This window comes from Numenius arquata, chromosome 2 (genome assembly GCF_964106895.1).
Source record: "Numenius arquata chromosome 2, bNumArq3.hap1.1, whole genome shotgun sequence".
NCBI lineage: Eukaryota > Metazoa > Chordata > Aves > Charadriiformes > Scolopacidae > Numenius > Numenius arquata.
In genome coordinates this window covers 42,656,774-42,670,964 of record NC_133577.1, presented here as the reverse complement: position 1 = coordinate 42,670,964, position 14,191 = coordinate 42,656,774, and the positions used below count along the sequence as shown (strand labels likewise).

The following is a 14,191-nucleotide window of genomic DNA, read 5'->3' as shown; positions in this document are numbered from 1 at the left end:
TGTCACACAATAATGAGCTGTAAATGATCTTTTACTACAGAGGTGCTCTGTAGACACTTTTATCTAAATACCTCTGCAATGGAATTTCTTCACTTACCTAGAGTGGAGTCAGGGCAGAGGCTGCAAGGCTGGACTTCCAAAGGAAGCAGAGAGCTTTTTCAGTAAGGCAGATATTTTGGTTTTTAAAATTTACTTCTTGCGCTTCTAAAAATAACCTTAAGTCATTAAAAAAAAAGACTACAATGATATTTTATTGAAGCTTCATGCTGTGCATAACCATACAAGGGATTAAAAAAAAAAAAAAAAAAGCCATGCATGCTTTCTACACTATTTGACCACTTTGCAGTAAGTTAGAAGAACAGTCACTAGAACCACACTTAAGACAAATGCCACCATAAGCAAGCTTCAGGAGAATACTTCAGCTGAACTTCAAAACAAGAACCAAAAGCAATTTGTCACACACCTCTACAGCGTTAAAAAGTTTCAGTATAAGTTAGAGGTAATAACTCAAATTGTGCCAGGCAATGGTAAAAACTATATACCAATCACCATTACTCCAGCAGAAGTAAACCATGGTTTCATAGAAAAAAAACTTGCAACATATCAGATAGCCTTGTGCTATAGGATACAGCTGATCAAAGTAAGTTTTTCACATCATTTTACACATGAGAAATCTAAGAAATACAGGGAAAAAATTATTTAGGTCACAGGACACCGAGCAGCACAAAGTTTAAAAGAAATTCTGCAGAATTTCTACCAAAGAGTATTTTCCCTCTTCGATTTCCCTCCTGAACCAAAAAAAATTCTATTGTCAACACAGTAATGGAAAAGTTTACAGAAAGAGGGATGGGAAAGGCCTCCCTGTAACTGATATGGTAATCTTGTATACAGAAGTATAATACATTTGAAAAGTCTTCTTTCTAGACCTTCTGAAATCTAATTAGGAGAAAGTCTTTCACTGTTTGTGGAAGGGTGCTGGGTCTTGGTGTTGTCTTCCTGTCCTAGGTAAGTGAGATTCCTTAACTTCTCCTGTATTAATTCATTTGCTGACTGGTGTAAGCGTTCTAGGAGCTTAAATCATTCAACTTGAGTAAGCATTATTATCACGGTGTTACAATGTCCAGTCTTCATTGAGATCCCAAAAAAGTAACTGTCCAGGAGGGGAGGTACACAAGGCCCATGGCAGTATCATCTATAAGCACAGCACAAAGGGTAGAGGCTGGAGCTGTACAGTAATCCAGTTTCTATTTAGGCACCTAATGAAATATTTTCAGGAATGCAGCACTTGAATGCTTCCAGAGAACTTCACTAATGCAAAGGGTAGACCCCAATGAAAAAGTCTTACCGCGTCATTCGAGAACGCTGCCGTCCGTCATGGGTCCTTAGCTAAAATCTTAGAACAAAAGGACTGAGTAGGGAGGAAGCAGAAAAGCTTGACTTTCAGCTATTTCAGACATACATACAATTTAAGTTATTGCTGAAATTGTTCCAATACAAGCTTCCTTATGCAGGTCTGACTAAGCTGTTGTTACTACAACACATATAGGAAAAACTCCCTACAGCAGCATGGCGGAAGGTTAACTTCAGCCTGCGATGTCTGATCTTAATATAAGATGTCAAGGCATCACCATCTGAGACTGCTCAGCCTTTCAAAGACAAGGTTCAAAGTCACACACAAATGTTGAAAGAAAACCATATAGACTCAGGTTAACAAGGCTGACGCTTGTGAGAAACAAACTGACTTGCAGGTGAACACTTGTCTCTATAAAACAGCAATCTCTACAGTTTGTGCTTCAGCAGTGTAGTCCAGAAAGACTAAAAGCTTGTGACAAAGTATAAAAAAAATTATGAAAGTTTAAAAATTCATTATTCATCAATTATATTCATTAAAAAAACCCAAAACCTCACATCCTGCCTAATAAGATGTCAGTGTTTAAGAATACACTTGCATATTACTATTACTTAACATCTTTCAGTAACGTGCACAAAATAATAATACAGGTGGCAGTAAAACATCCAGTGCTGTTTTAATACCAGAAATGCTGGGAATCAGTACAAATTAGCTACAAAACAATAATACTGAGTTTTGCATATCTATTAAGTTTAGTGAGGTAATGTTGATACTTTAAAAACTCACGCCATTTCTGCACTGCTTGTTTTTATTGCTGAATTAAATATTAATACTGACTATGTTTGCTTTTTTTTAACTGCACTGCACCCCAGCACATCTTAACACCAAGAATATGATTTTTTTAGTTAGTCCAATACTACTATCCAGCACAATGCCCAAATTCAATTAATAATTGTAGAAGGAAATCATATTTGAAGAAACTCTCACATCACTGGAGTCACCTGCTACATGATGAAGGGAAAAAAAAAATCTTATATCCTGGTAAACATAATTTTAGGTTCTCTTTGCTGATGCCTTCTCTATGAATTCAAATAAAATAAATACTGCCACCAAAAGAGAGTCCCCCTCTTCTATTTTCTAGGTAAAACTTCTATTGTAAGAGCCCACAAGTTAATAAATAGTCCCATTCCTTTTTCCTTCCAACGGAGTGCAGGTAAAGTGCAGCGGGAAGCACCAGGGAAGCCCTCTGTCCGGTGTATGGCTTGGTTAGATGCGGAGCTGGTAGCCTACCTCGTTGAGCGTAGCCAGGTCTCTTTTCCTGTCCACCACAGCAGGCCTGCGAGCAAAGGAGGGAAGAGGGCGCTGCTCACCAGCAATCCCACACGGCCGTGCAGGAGTGGAGAGAGCAGCTGTCAAATCGTGAACGCTTTACTTCAAAATAGGACCGAGGACGTCTGACTTTCTCATCATAAGCACAACCCTGCTGAATTTTTCACGTGAAGTAATGCGACCAAGCTACTCGGGGGGGGTTGCCTCTGCAGCCAAGCGAACAACCAGCAAAGAACAAGTCATCCCATGCTGGGGTCTGTGATCTGAGCCTGGGAAGGCCCCTCTCCCTCTGACTTGAGAGGGCTTAAATAAGAAGCTAAGACTGGACACGTTCCCACCCGTGATCTACCCCAGAGCGGGACTCCGGCTTTTAGAAACTGCTGAGAAGCAAACAGGCAAAGCCTCTCATGTGGCCACAGTGCGTTGTCTCTCCAAACCTGCCTTTTCTTGGCTAGGTCTGTGCAAAGGACTAGAGCCCACCAAACAGAAAACACAAGATGAACTTCCATCAGCCTCCAGGCATCTTATATTCTGATAAAGGCCAGCCATTCGCTTGAGTAATGACACACACAGGTATGCTGTTAGCTCATTTAAGTATATCAACAACTCAACCAAATGAAACCTTGAGATCGGAGCGATCAGTCTCTCTCTATTTAGCAAGCAGTGGAAAAGCTGCTGCAACAAAGTTGTCAAACCAAAACAATCCTAGTGATGTATAGTCTGTGAAAGCGTCTAATCTGAGAGTTTATTCCAGGCTGCTAGCTCATTTCACACAAAGCCGTATGTTTGCTTTTCTAAAGAAAGACATTGTTTAAAATACACGTTTCTTCTGGTAGACCCTACAGCATGTCTGCGTCACCGCAAAAACACAGCTGAAGCCCGAGTAGTGCAACATGAAGCTGGTAATGGCTCCAGTGCGAGTTTGCACACACATAAGGCTGACACTTGCCTCCTTGTTGCTGCTGCCCACCCGTTTCAGCCAAAGCCGCTCCGGGCAGGCAGCATGGCCAGGGAGAGGCAGCGTGCGGCAGGCTGGCTCTGGGGACAGGGACAGCCCTGTCCTGCCTGGGGCACCCTGCTGGGTGCACACACCAGTCTAAGAGCTGCACCACTGCAGCCCTAAGAGGTGGGGATCTACAGCTTACTTCTACACACACAAACACGCGTGGCACAGCCTTGGAAATAGTTTTGAATTCTTTGATACAATAAGTGAATTTTGATTTTTTAAGAGCAGAGTGGCTAACACCAGATCTCTGCTGAGAATTTGCACAGCATTTGAGAGCTGGGAACATCGCTAAGGACAACTAACACTCTTCTGCCCAGTCACACACTGAATGCAACCTGGTTTTTTGCCACTTATCCAAGCACCTCTATAAATAACCCCATCATCCTCTTTGCAGTACCGTCCTGTGCCCTGCCTTGTGTTTCTCTGTTTTTAAGTACTTCACAGGAGGGAAGGTGTCTTCACTGGTCTCTCTCACTTGCAGGAAGGGATCACACCTGAAGAACTCTGTATGGTAGTTTGGATTTTTGCACTTTATTCCTTCAGAGCAGATGGGATTTGACTGGCCAGAAAACAAGCTACATCCCCCAGAGCTTGCGCAGGACTCAGAGATCAGCAAGAGATGCACTGTATGAAATTTCCAGACTGTCCTTCCTTACTCCCTCAAATTTAGGGATCCTCTTCCCTTCCCACCTTTTATCTCCTTCCCTTTAATTTAAGCCAGAATATGGTTTTGATTAAAAGCACACTTGGATGGTTCTACCTTCTCTGATTATCCAAGAGAAGTGGGGAGTCATTCCACTCTCACGGCAACGTGCCCATTTCCACTCCATGACAATTTTCTAGCTTGTGGCTACAAACAGACTGTCCTCCGTAAAGTTTCTCTTCAGGGTTTTAGGAAAAGGATTTGTTGGAGCAGAGGCATCACAACCCTTCTTCACCTTGGCTGGCAAATGACCTGACATCAAACATCCCCTCTGAAGCGAGGGACCTCTGCTGTACTGGCCCATCAGATCGCACCTCCTCTCCAAAATGCCGTGACGATGAGCAGGTGAATAAGCTGTGCATAGCTGCTGGGTACACAGTGTTCATCAGTTTTCTGCATTGGATCTGCCTGATTTTACACATTTAATATAGCCTAATCCTAATATCATCCTGTCCCCTTGCACATCCTAATATAACGGACTAAAACCATTTTCCTTTCAACAGCTAAATTAGGCCGGAAGCACCCAAGGCCAGTGTTGCTATGACACTCACAGAGCATGCATGTGTTAAGCCTCAACATGAAATTAAAAGGAAATAAATCTGGTGAACTGACATTTAGGAGCAGAGATTGCTTCAGGCTGCCGCACGATGCTCCATTCCAAACTCGTATCAACTCTCCCAAACCCCTCCAGCTCCAAGCACTTTTCTTAAGGATAAAGGACTATGTTGCCTGTTCCAGCACAGTGGCTTCCAATTTACTGCACCCTCCTGCTTTGGGACTTCAGAGGATGGACAAGTGGACACAGTAAAGCTTCAGACTTACCAGACAGATTCATACCACCCTACATCCTCTTTATTCATCCTATCTATTGGCCACCTTTAGCAGGACCACATCAGCTGTGGGCTAAGAGCACACGGACTAAGAGCACATTCTATAGCTCAGTTAATGAGCTGCAATTTGAATACACACCCATCCCCTAGACAGGCACGTACTGCTTATCGCATTGCCACCTGTGTCCTGCAACACACCATCTGCCTTGTAGCTGTATTTCCAGGCTAAAATGCTATCGTGGGCTTGCTAGCGGCCACGACCAAGCACTAATAAACTAGTTCCTTACTAATAAACTAGTAAGGAACCGGGATGAGAAGTTAAAGGGTTGAGGCTATAAAATCTACTTCTGTCCTTAAGCACCGCTTCAGCCTCTGTCCTTCAGAAACAATCCAGCAAAGACATTTCAGTTCACCATTCCAGTTCATGCATTTTTCACTGGGAGATTTCTCCCAGCAGGCCTGTATGATTTTATTGTTGACAAAAACCAGGCTGTAATAACAGCTTGTCATCAGCAGGTGAAGCCTCTCAAGTGAATGTGTTATTCAGCCCCTGCCAGCTCATGCTAGAGCAAAACACCGCTCTCCCCCTCCCCTGCGAGCTTGAAAAAGCTGTAATTACAGCATGTAGGAGATCCACAAAGAAACAAAACACAGTGTTGATAAGCACAGCCATTCTTTAGCTAAGATTTCAGCCTAAAGCCTAGTTTTTCCTCTCCTGTGTGTAACACAAAGGCCTCACTGCAACTAGGTTCTCAGAGACCCATCAACATGTGGAAGAAAATTCCTAATTTCCCCTCTGGAATTTGTCACCCCATATCAACCACTGTACACGCTGGTCTGCGTCATTCAGCTCATCCCTGATGAGGGGATGCCATTCCGCCCTCAGATCTTAGAGACCTGCCATTGCAGAAACCAGCATATCTCGATTTTGGAAACAAAAGGGATCTCCCTACAGCAGCGCACTCCTCTGCAGCATCACTCCCGCTGGGGCAAAAGGCACAGTCAGCCTTCAAGCCACCAGCACCACTGCATAGAAGCATCATTTTAACATTGGGAACCCAGTTGTTCTCCCTGGCATCACTTTTCTAACAGAGAGCAGCCTCTTGGGTCTGCTCAAGGGCCCTGGACCTGCCAAAAGCTCCTTCACGCCCCTTCTCTTTCTAAGAATACTGGCCAGGCTTGCATGGGGGCTGCACAGGACCCGCAGTGCTGTCACACAGCCACACAGCACATGCTGCAAGAGCTCTCACCCGCTCTGAGACACTTCAACACCTTCCGCCAAAGCAGAGATGAAGATCTTGTGTGTGGAGTTTGCTCTCAGTCTCCTGCTCCCCATATCATGCTATAGCTGGGTCCTGGATCTTGTATCATGGTGACCCAGGGTTTATTTTAGAATAACATATAATGTGCTCTAGATACAGAGCAACATAGCAGAACCACCAAGCACATAACAGGTGCTGAAGCCACCGCAAGGCCAGCAATACTTCACTTGTCTTTCTGTCCTGGAAGAGCTAGGCTGCCCAGGAGGAACCACCATGGCATAGCAGCCACGTGAGCAGCTCTCTCAGGAAACTAGCCCAACTGGCAAGCCTCCAAGCCCAGGAAGACTCACTCTTCTCTCCAGATGCACATGACCCACGCCAGCAACTGCAGAAGCACCATCAGAAATCGAAAGATGAAACCATCCCTCAGAGCAAATCTAGGAGTTGAAGAAGCCTGGAGTAGCCAAGCCCATTACAACTATAATTATCCAGGCACTAAACAAGGAGCTCTCGGTGATGAAGGCCAAAGTACAGCATTGTGGACTGAGTGTGAATTCACATGTAAAAATAAAAGCCTGCTGTGAAATCATCTGCTGCTAAAGTATCTTGAAGTTATCTTTAGAAGGTTAGTCTAATGTCTTTGTTAGCTGCTTTAAAATAAATAAATAAGTGCTGAGACAGTAGTCTGGGAGACTATTTAAAAAGCAATGATCATAAATATGTGACTAATCTGGGTTACGTATAGGCTTTCACAGTTGTCAGCTTCCTGGCATGAAGCAGTACAGCTAAAGCTCAACTCTTCCACATCCAAGGTATGGGAGTCCGAATTGCCAGTGGCTGTAAAAGGCCTGTGATGTGGAAGCTCAGTTTTATCCATGTAGAGGTATTACACGCAGTCAGTACGTCCTTCCCCACACAGTTAAAGAAAAACTATTAGCTACGACGCACAAGGAACGTGGTCTGGGCTTTTTTAAGCCGATTAAAATCAAAGAATACAATGCAAGTGATGTTGATGCTCTGGCAAGAAGAGAGAAGTTTTACTTTTTCACCATCCCTGTAAGTTGGACAGTCCTCAATGAAAACCACTCCATCTGAACAGCTCTGTACAAAGGCTCGTCCCAGAGAATCCAATTTCTGTCTGAGTGACCGTGACAGCAGGGCACCCCACCACCGCTACCAGATACACTCTCCTGTTTTTAATACCTATGTCTGAACACCCTTAAATGTGATCAAACTACTTGCCCTCCTGCACAGGTCCCCTACATGCCAGGTTAGGTTCACTTCTCCAGAAAGTGGACTGTATAAAGACTGAAAAAAGAAGAGGGTGTTGGATGACTGTGAAAGTGGAATTTAACCAAGCAAAGGCCATCAGGGCCTCCAAGGACAGCACATGGAAGGCCCATCGGGCAGCAGCAAGCACAGCCATGCCAGGACACCAGCAGTACCAGTGGCTTCTGGAGCCTCTCAGGCAACCAAGATACCTGGTGCAGTTTTCTTATATATGCCAGCACACGCATGTAAGTTTTGTACAGCAAAATAATATGTCATCACCCTCAACTTCTGACCCACCAGTGACAGCAGCAGGAATACTCACGATTTGTCTCTTCTGCAGGCCCGTCTCTGAGGGCTGGCTTGCCTTCGGCGAGGGGACAACGACTTACCCCGTGATCTCTCTTTCATCGGAGAATGGGCACTTGAGGGTTTCAGAATCTGCAAGAGATGGGGGAGGGAGGGAAAAGGCATTCAATAAAGGCAATGATTCACTGAAAAAGAAAAAAATAAAAATAAAGGGCCTCATAGAGTAGCGGGGATGGCACACAAAGAGCCTTCAGTCCCTTGGGCCTTATTCAAACCCTGCCCAGGTTAAGGGGAACCCAAAGCTGTTACCACGTGATAACTGTTCAGGGGCCCCCTGCAAAAGTTAGTTAGTGTCACCAATTCAGTTCCCAGCTAAATACTGAAAAAGTCTTATCCAGAGCTTTCTTCAGAGCTGGCAAAGCAAGAGATAAGAAAACCGGCTTTCATGCCTCAGCTGAAGGAAACTCACACAGCCAAATCACTCTCTCCAGCCTTCCTCTCTGCAAACAGAGGCGATCGCCTCTCAGGCTGGCAGTTGAACTCTGTGTGACAGTGGGACTTTTCACTAAGTCTCCTGTCCATACACACGCTTGCCCGCATCCCTCCAAAGTCCATCAGCATGACACTCGCACTCCAGGCTATTTTAAAGAAGTCATCCTCCAAAGTCAGCCTCCTCACAACAGGAGCCCTCTGAATCAAGTAGCTCAAATTCTGAATTAACTAGAGGGAAGAGTCAGATGCGGGCCTTCAGCCTTCAAGGGTTCAGGGCTGTGGTCCTGGCCTCGAGGCACTTACAAGGACTGGACCCAATGTCACAGCTCAGTTCACACACACAGCTAGTCTATTAAAAGCAAGTAGTAAGTTCAGTAAGTCATCTACACGTATGGACTTCTTCAACTGGAGCCTGCTTCAGCTGTTTGCTCTCTAGATGGTATTAGAAGTGCATGAATAGAGAAGATGGTGGGGGGAAGCTTCATTACATCTGTAATCAAGCACACATGCTTAAGGTGACAGTATGGTACAAGTTGGCCCTCAAAACTCCTTGGCAAGGCAGGAGAGGCGGCAGCAGGACATCGGGGCTACAATGCCAGTGGCGACACTTGTCTCAAGGTCAGGGCGAGAGGGCAGGTGCCTCTGTGAAAAAGGCACGTGGCTGCTACGCAGGAGCCATTCCTCAGCAGGGCAGGGGATGGAAACCCAGAATAACTTGGACGCGATGCCGCATGCCTCCCCACAAGAGCCAGCCCCATACTTAGCAACACACCTGCTCTGCTCCCGCTGCCAGCAGCAGGCTGGAAAGGCACCAAATCCCCTTCCACCATGACCACAACCAGCTCCTCACCCACGCCAGCCCTAGAGGTACGGTCAGGGACACCCCTCATCCACAAGGGCAGCCAAACCCTCCAGCCTCCGGGCAGCCTGCCCTGTCTCCCTGTCATTTCCCTCCAGGCTCTTCAGTCCAACCAGCCAGTGAGGCAGCACCAGCCTGTCAGGGATCTGCTTTCCTCACTTTTCCCATGTAACCATTTTCGTGATTTAGCTGAAGTTGGTGGGCATCAGGTGGGGCAGGGTAAGCTCACCAGTGTGCCATGCAAGGAGAAGCAACCACTGACACGGGTGTCCCATGGCACCCCTCACAGCTCAGGTGCAAAGAGCAGAGATCCCTACCTGTGACCAGGCCACCCTCCCCCTCAGCCCCAGGCACGCTGGTTCTTCCCAGCCACCTTCTTCCAGAGTCGGTGAGAAAAGCAAACTGGGCAATAGCTCCTTGAAGGCCTGGCACAAGTACGGGTTCAAGTGTTTCCCAGGCTGAATGGGAGATCCTTGAACTATGAACTAAATATGCCTAAATAAACTAAATACGAACATAGTTCAAACTATGAACTAAAAAATAGTTACAAGGGCTTGAACTCGCACCAAACCCTGTGGAAAAACCACCAGGACAGATGTAAGCAAGCCCCCAGCCACCTGATACCACCTTAACCTCAGGCTGGGGTCAGCCTGCTGACATGAAGCAAGACCAACCTCTGCAGTTTGGGACTAGGCACACCCGCCTCCAAGTCCACCGCCCAGGTGCGCAGACCTACCTTCATCCTCATATCCCGGGCAAACTTCTCCAGCTCCTTCCTGACTTCTGTGCGCATCATTTTGGATACGTTGAGGACCAGCTGTTTCCACTCGATGGGCTGAAAGCTGTGCGGCTCGTGCGGGACGTATAATCCAATTTTTACTTTTTTGACTGAATGTAAGTACTTTTTATAGGAGTCTTCAAATTCAAAGATGAGGTCGCTCAGAGTTCGGTAAGTTAGAGGTTTGTCCATCAGATCTGATCGTCTGCTCATGCCCAGCGACCCATACCGGCCATTGCAGTAAATCCCGAGCACCACATGATGAAAATAGTTCCCTGAGAAGTGGGTTTTAAAGCTGATGGGGAATCGTTCCACAGAGGGCTGCCCGTTCGTTAAGTATCTGGTGTGCACTGTGTCAAGGCAACAACAGCACTGGGAAGGGAGCATGCACAATTACACCTGTAAGACATCTTTAGCAGGTTTTTTTAACTGCCAGTACAAATGATTTCTTGCAGACACAAATTTATTCTTGCTGTGCCCCAGAAACAGCCAATGCTGCCAAAGCCCATTTCACTGCTTGGAGAATAAGATAAAATGGTTCAGACAGGGAAGGGCCTGACTCTTAACCATGCTTGGGGGGGAAGGAAAAAAACACAACAGTGTTTGGGTCAGCACACCAGAAGAGAAACCACCCTCCCCAGATCTGTGGGAACTCCCCCATTCAATACTAGTATCAAATTCCCATGTTGGAGCTTGGTACGACTCAGGTTATTGATCCTCGTTTTCCCACATCTTCAAGCAGTATAAAATAATCTGAATTTATTCCTGTCCAGGGTGGCAGTCTGCCTTTCCATCTGTAAACTGGCCCTTGGCACGGCCACTCCTCGTACAAGAGTGTTTTTGCATGTTACCCTTATAATGCATTGCTGTGACAAAGTAAAGCTCCCAGGCGGATAATTAATTAGTTAAGCACAGAGACACAGTCAGGAACAAACACTTTTAAAAAGCAAAACGTGTCCCCTGAATCACTGGCTGGCCATTTCAAATGCACCATGTGCAGAGGCCAGGGCCAAGCTCCGTAACAGCGTAGTAGGTGATCTCAGAGGGGAACTACGCGTGGGTGCCGGGTCACCTCCTCGGGAGGCTGCCAGCCTGTGCCAGGGAGACTGAGATTCCCTCACACAAGTGGCTTTGCGTCAGCACCTACGTTGCAGGCGGCTCCCTGCTGCTAATCCCCCGGACAGCTGAAACCCACCCTGGTTCCACGTGCTGACACCCGGCCCTGAGGCCAGCAGGTGCCCTTCCCCTCTACAGCTGAGACCACCCCCCACGCCTGGGGAATGCAGGAGGGATGACCAGAAAAGGCTGCAGCAAGACACTCCAGCTTGGGGTAACTCCAGCCAGAGGCACCTGCTGTAATCCCAAAAGTCATCCCCGGGATGCAGACGTGGTCAAGGCAGTCAGTCCAAGCAATGCCACTGGCCCGAGGGGGAGCACTGCCAGCATAGCGTCAGGGCAGCCTGAAGAATGGAGGAGTGGGGTCAGTCCCTGCTGGAGCCAAGGGAACTGGCTCAGACCAGGGTCCTGCTCTGGGGATCTCCAGCATCCCCTCCTCACCCCAACCCGTGCCCAAAAAGGAGGTCCTTAACAGCAGTGGAACAAGAGCCACTGCACAGCCCAGATGCCCCGAGATGTTACTGCAGTCGGTCTTCCTCCCCTGTCTGCATAGCATGGCTGTCTGACAGCTGCTGGGAAACTGAGAACACAAAAAGCCTTTGTACTTGCACCAATACCATAAAACACAATTCAGACTCAGTTCTGACATCTCACCTCACCACCAGTGCAACTCCCCCGGATGCTGATCCCCTGCATGCACCCCACATTTCACCTCTTCTCTCTACAGAGATGCAGGAAAAGCATCCAGCAGCTCTCATCCATCTCTAAAGCATTTTCTCACAGGGATATTTCACCCACCTGACACTTGTTGAATGTCACATAGTCAAACTTTTACCTTCCAGGTGAACACAGGAACTCACTAGTAAGAGATTCGTGAACTGCCCAGAAACTGAGGTCAAGAGTAATAAATTAAACCTCCGTACAAAAAAAAAAAAATGCAAGAAAAAACACATTAGCAAAAATCTTTCAGAACAGCCACAGGGAAGCTCTTTGGTTCAATGTCAAACATTTAATGGCATTCAGTGCTAGATGTCATCAGCTTTAGCAGTCTGGAGAAAATGTATTAGAAGGCATAGGAACAGACAACACTACGGACTCAGCTCCTGCTGCATGCCAGTATCTGCACGACAGTAAGTCTGGACAAGCGTGCAAAGCAGAGCACAGACCTCCCCACCGCACACACAGCCCCTCACCCAGCCAAGGCCACGTGTGCCCACCTCTGCTACCCCACCTACACCAAACACAAGCACCCTGCAGCAACTGTCAAAGCTCACCCTGATACCAACTCTGCTGACATGGAACAGAAATAGCTCTACTGCCTTCGGTGGTCTTGCTGGGTCACTGTTGCATTAGGACTAGCTCCTGCAAGAAAAACCCCACAGCATTGGTAGAATTAAAGATTATAAATACACTGCAAGGTCAGAATGGGGCCCAGCACCGTTATATCAACTGGAAAACTCAGCCCACAGTCATCTCATTTAAAAGGTCACCTTGCTCCAGGCCTTAAAAGGAGCATCCTGCGTACATCAAAGCCATGTTACAATAATTTGTGTCCTACAGACAGATTCTTGCAGAAGCCCATTGTATTTATCATTCTGTGTAACTGAAAAAGCAGTATCTTTTATTAACACCTATGAAGCTTTCAAACATCGCCACTATTTTTCCCCCTCATTATGAAAGGGTTTTCTCTCTGCTCCCCGAGTGCCTTTCTATTAAGTCCACACAAAGCTTTGGTGGCCACCTGCCACCCATACACACTTCTGCCACGAGGTCTCAGAGAAGTTGCAATTTAGTCTCATTAAATACTGGGTAGGAGTAAAAGAATCTTTTGAGGACGGAAATTACCCACCATCAAATAACCCAGCAACAACTGCTGCGGAAATTAACCTTTAGGTACATATTGCTTCTGCTGAGTGACTAGTTAATGAGAGTCCCCACCCGAGATGAAATGCACAGCAAACGGGCTGGAAAGGCACGTCAGATCTTCCCCTCTGTCCATGCATCATTATTATTTCTTTTCCTTTCTGCTCTGCCCAAGGAGAGCTGTATTGTGGCAAACAAAAGGCAATGACACAGCAATGCCACAGCTGTAATCACACTTTTGAGCTGGGAATGTAACTGCAGGATGGAGAGTCAGGGAGTAAATTACGTGCCACAATACAGAAGCAGCGCAGAGCAGGAGAGGGCAAAAGCAGCTGTAACGAAAGCTCGGTGGCCTCCTGATCCCGGGTCTTCGTGTAAAACAAAGCAGCAGAAAGACAGCACTGAGGGATACTAGTCTCCTTGGAGATCACACAAGAGGGACACTAATCTTCTGGCTGGCCACCTCTTGCCCCAATATCCCTTCTCTTCCTCCAGAGCTGGGAAATACACAAGGACAACACCTAGAGCTCCACCAGCGTCTCATGGGAATGGGTTAGTACAGCATGCCTCCATCCATCAGAGATTCCCAAACCCTGCCCACCCTGACTCTCAGCTCTTCTGCAGCCTCATAATAGCCCTTCAACCGCAATTTCTTCCACCCCACAGAGACACTAATGCCTGCCAGACAGGGCTGCATGTATTAGGCAACTGATGAATTCTGCTCTCGTATGCCAGGAGGCTGATCTTGAAAGAAGCAGGTTTGGGTCAAAGCAGTGAGAGAAGAATCGGGCCCAAAGCATGCAACATGCTTTGGGGGTGACAGGCTATTAATAGGCTATTAATACATAAACCACTATGGCTTTATTAACACACAGGCTTTCTTGAGCACACCAATACTGCTAGCAGCCTGTAGAGAGGGCTGGATTTCCCATGCCAGCATGCAGCTCCTACAGATCTGCAAGTTGACACAAGCACATCATCCTCTGAGCTGCAGGTTGCTGCATTTCCTGTAGTCCCATTGCCT

The 14,191-nt window shown here is 46.7% G+C and overlaps 1 protein-coding gene across 2 annotated transcripts in view; it reads right to left on the bottom strand.

Moving 5' to 3' along the window:
- Nucleotides 1–222: 222 nt before the first annotated feature.
- VASH2 (vasohibin 2) overlaps nucleotides 223–14,191 on the bottom strand; it is a 36,061-nt gene continuing 22,092 nt past the window's right edge. For both annotated transcript variants that reach the window (XM_074168688.1, XM_074168690.1), the window contains 3 exons: nucleotides 10,147–10,528; nucleotides 8,076–8,191; nucleotides 223–2,687 (listed from right to left, as the gene is read on the bottom strand). In XM_074168688.1, coding sequence (XP_074024789.1) covers nucleotides 2,618–2,687; nucleotides 8,076–8,191; nucleotides 10,147–10,528 — 568 coding nt within the window. In that variant the 3' untranslated portion in view covers nucleotides 223–2,617. The remainder of the gene's footprint in view (nucleotides 2,688–8,075; nucleotides 8,192–10,146; nucleotides 10,529–14,191) is intronic.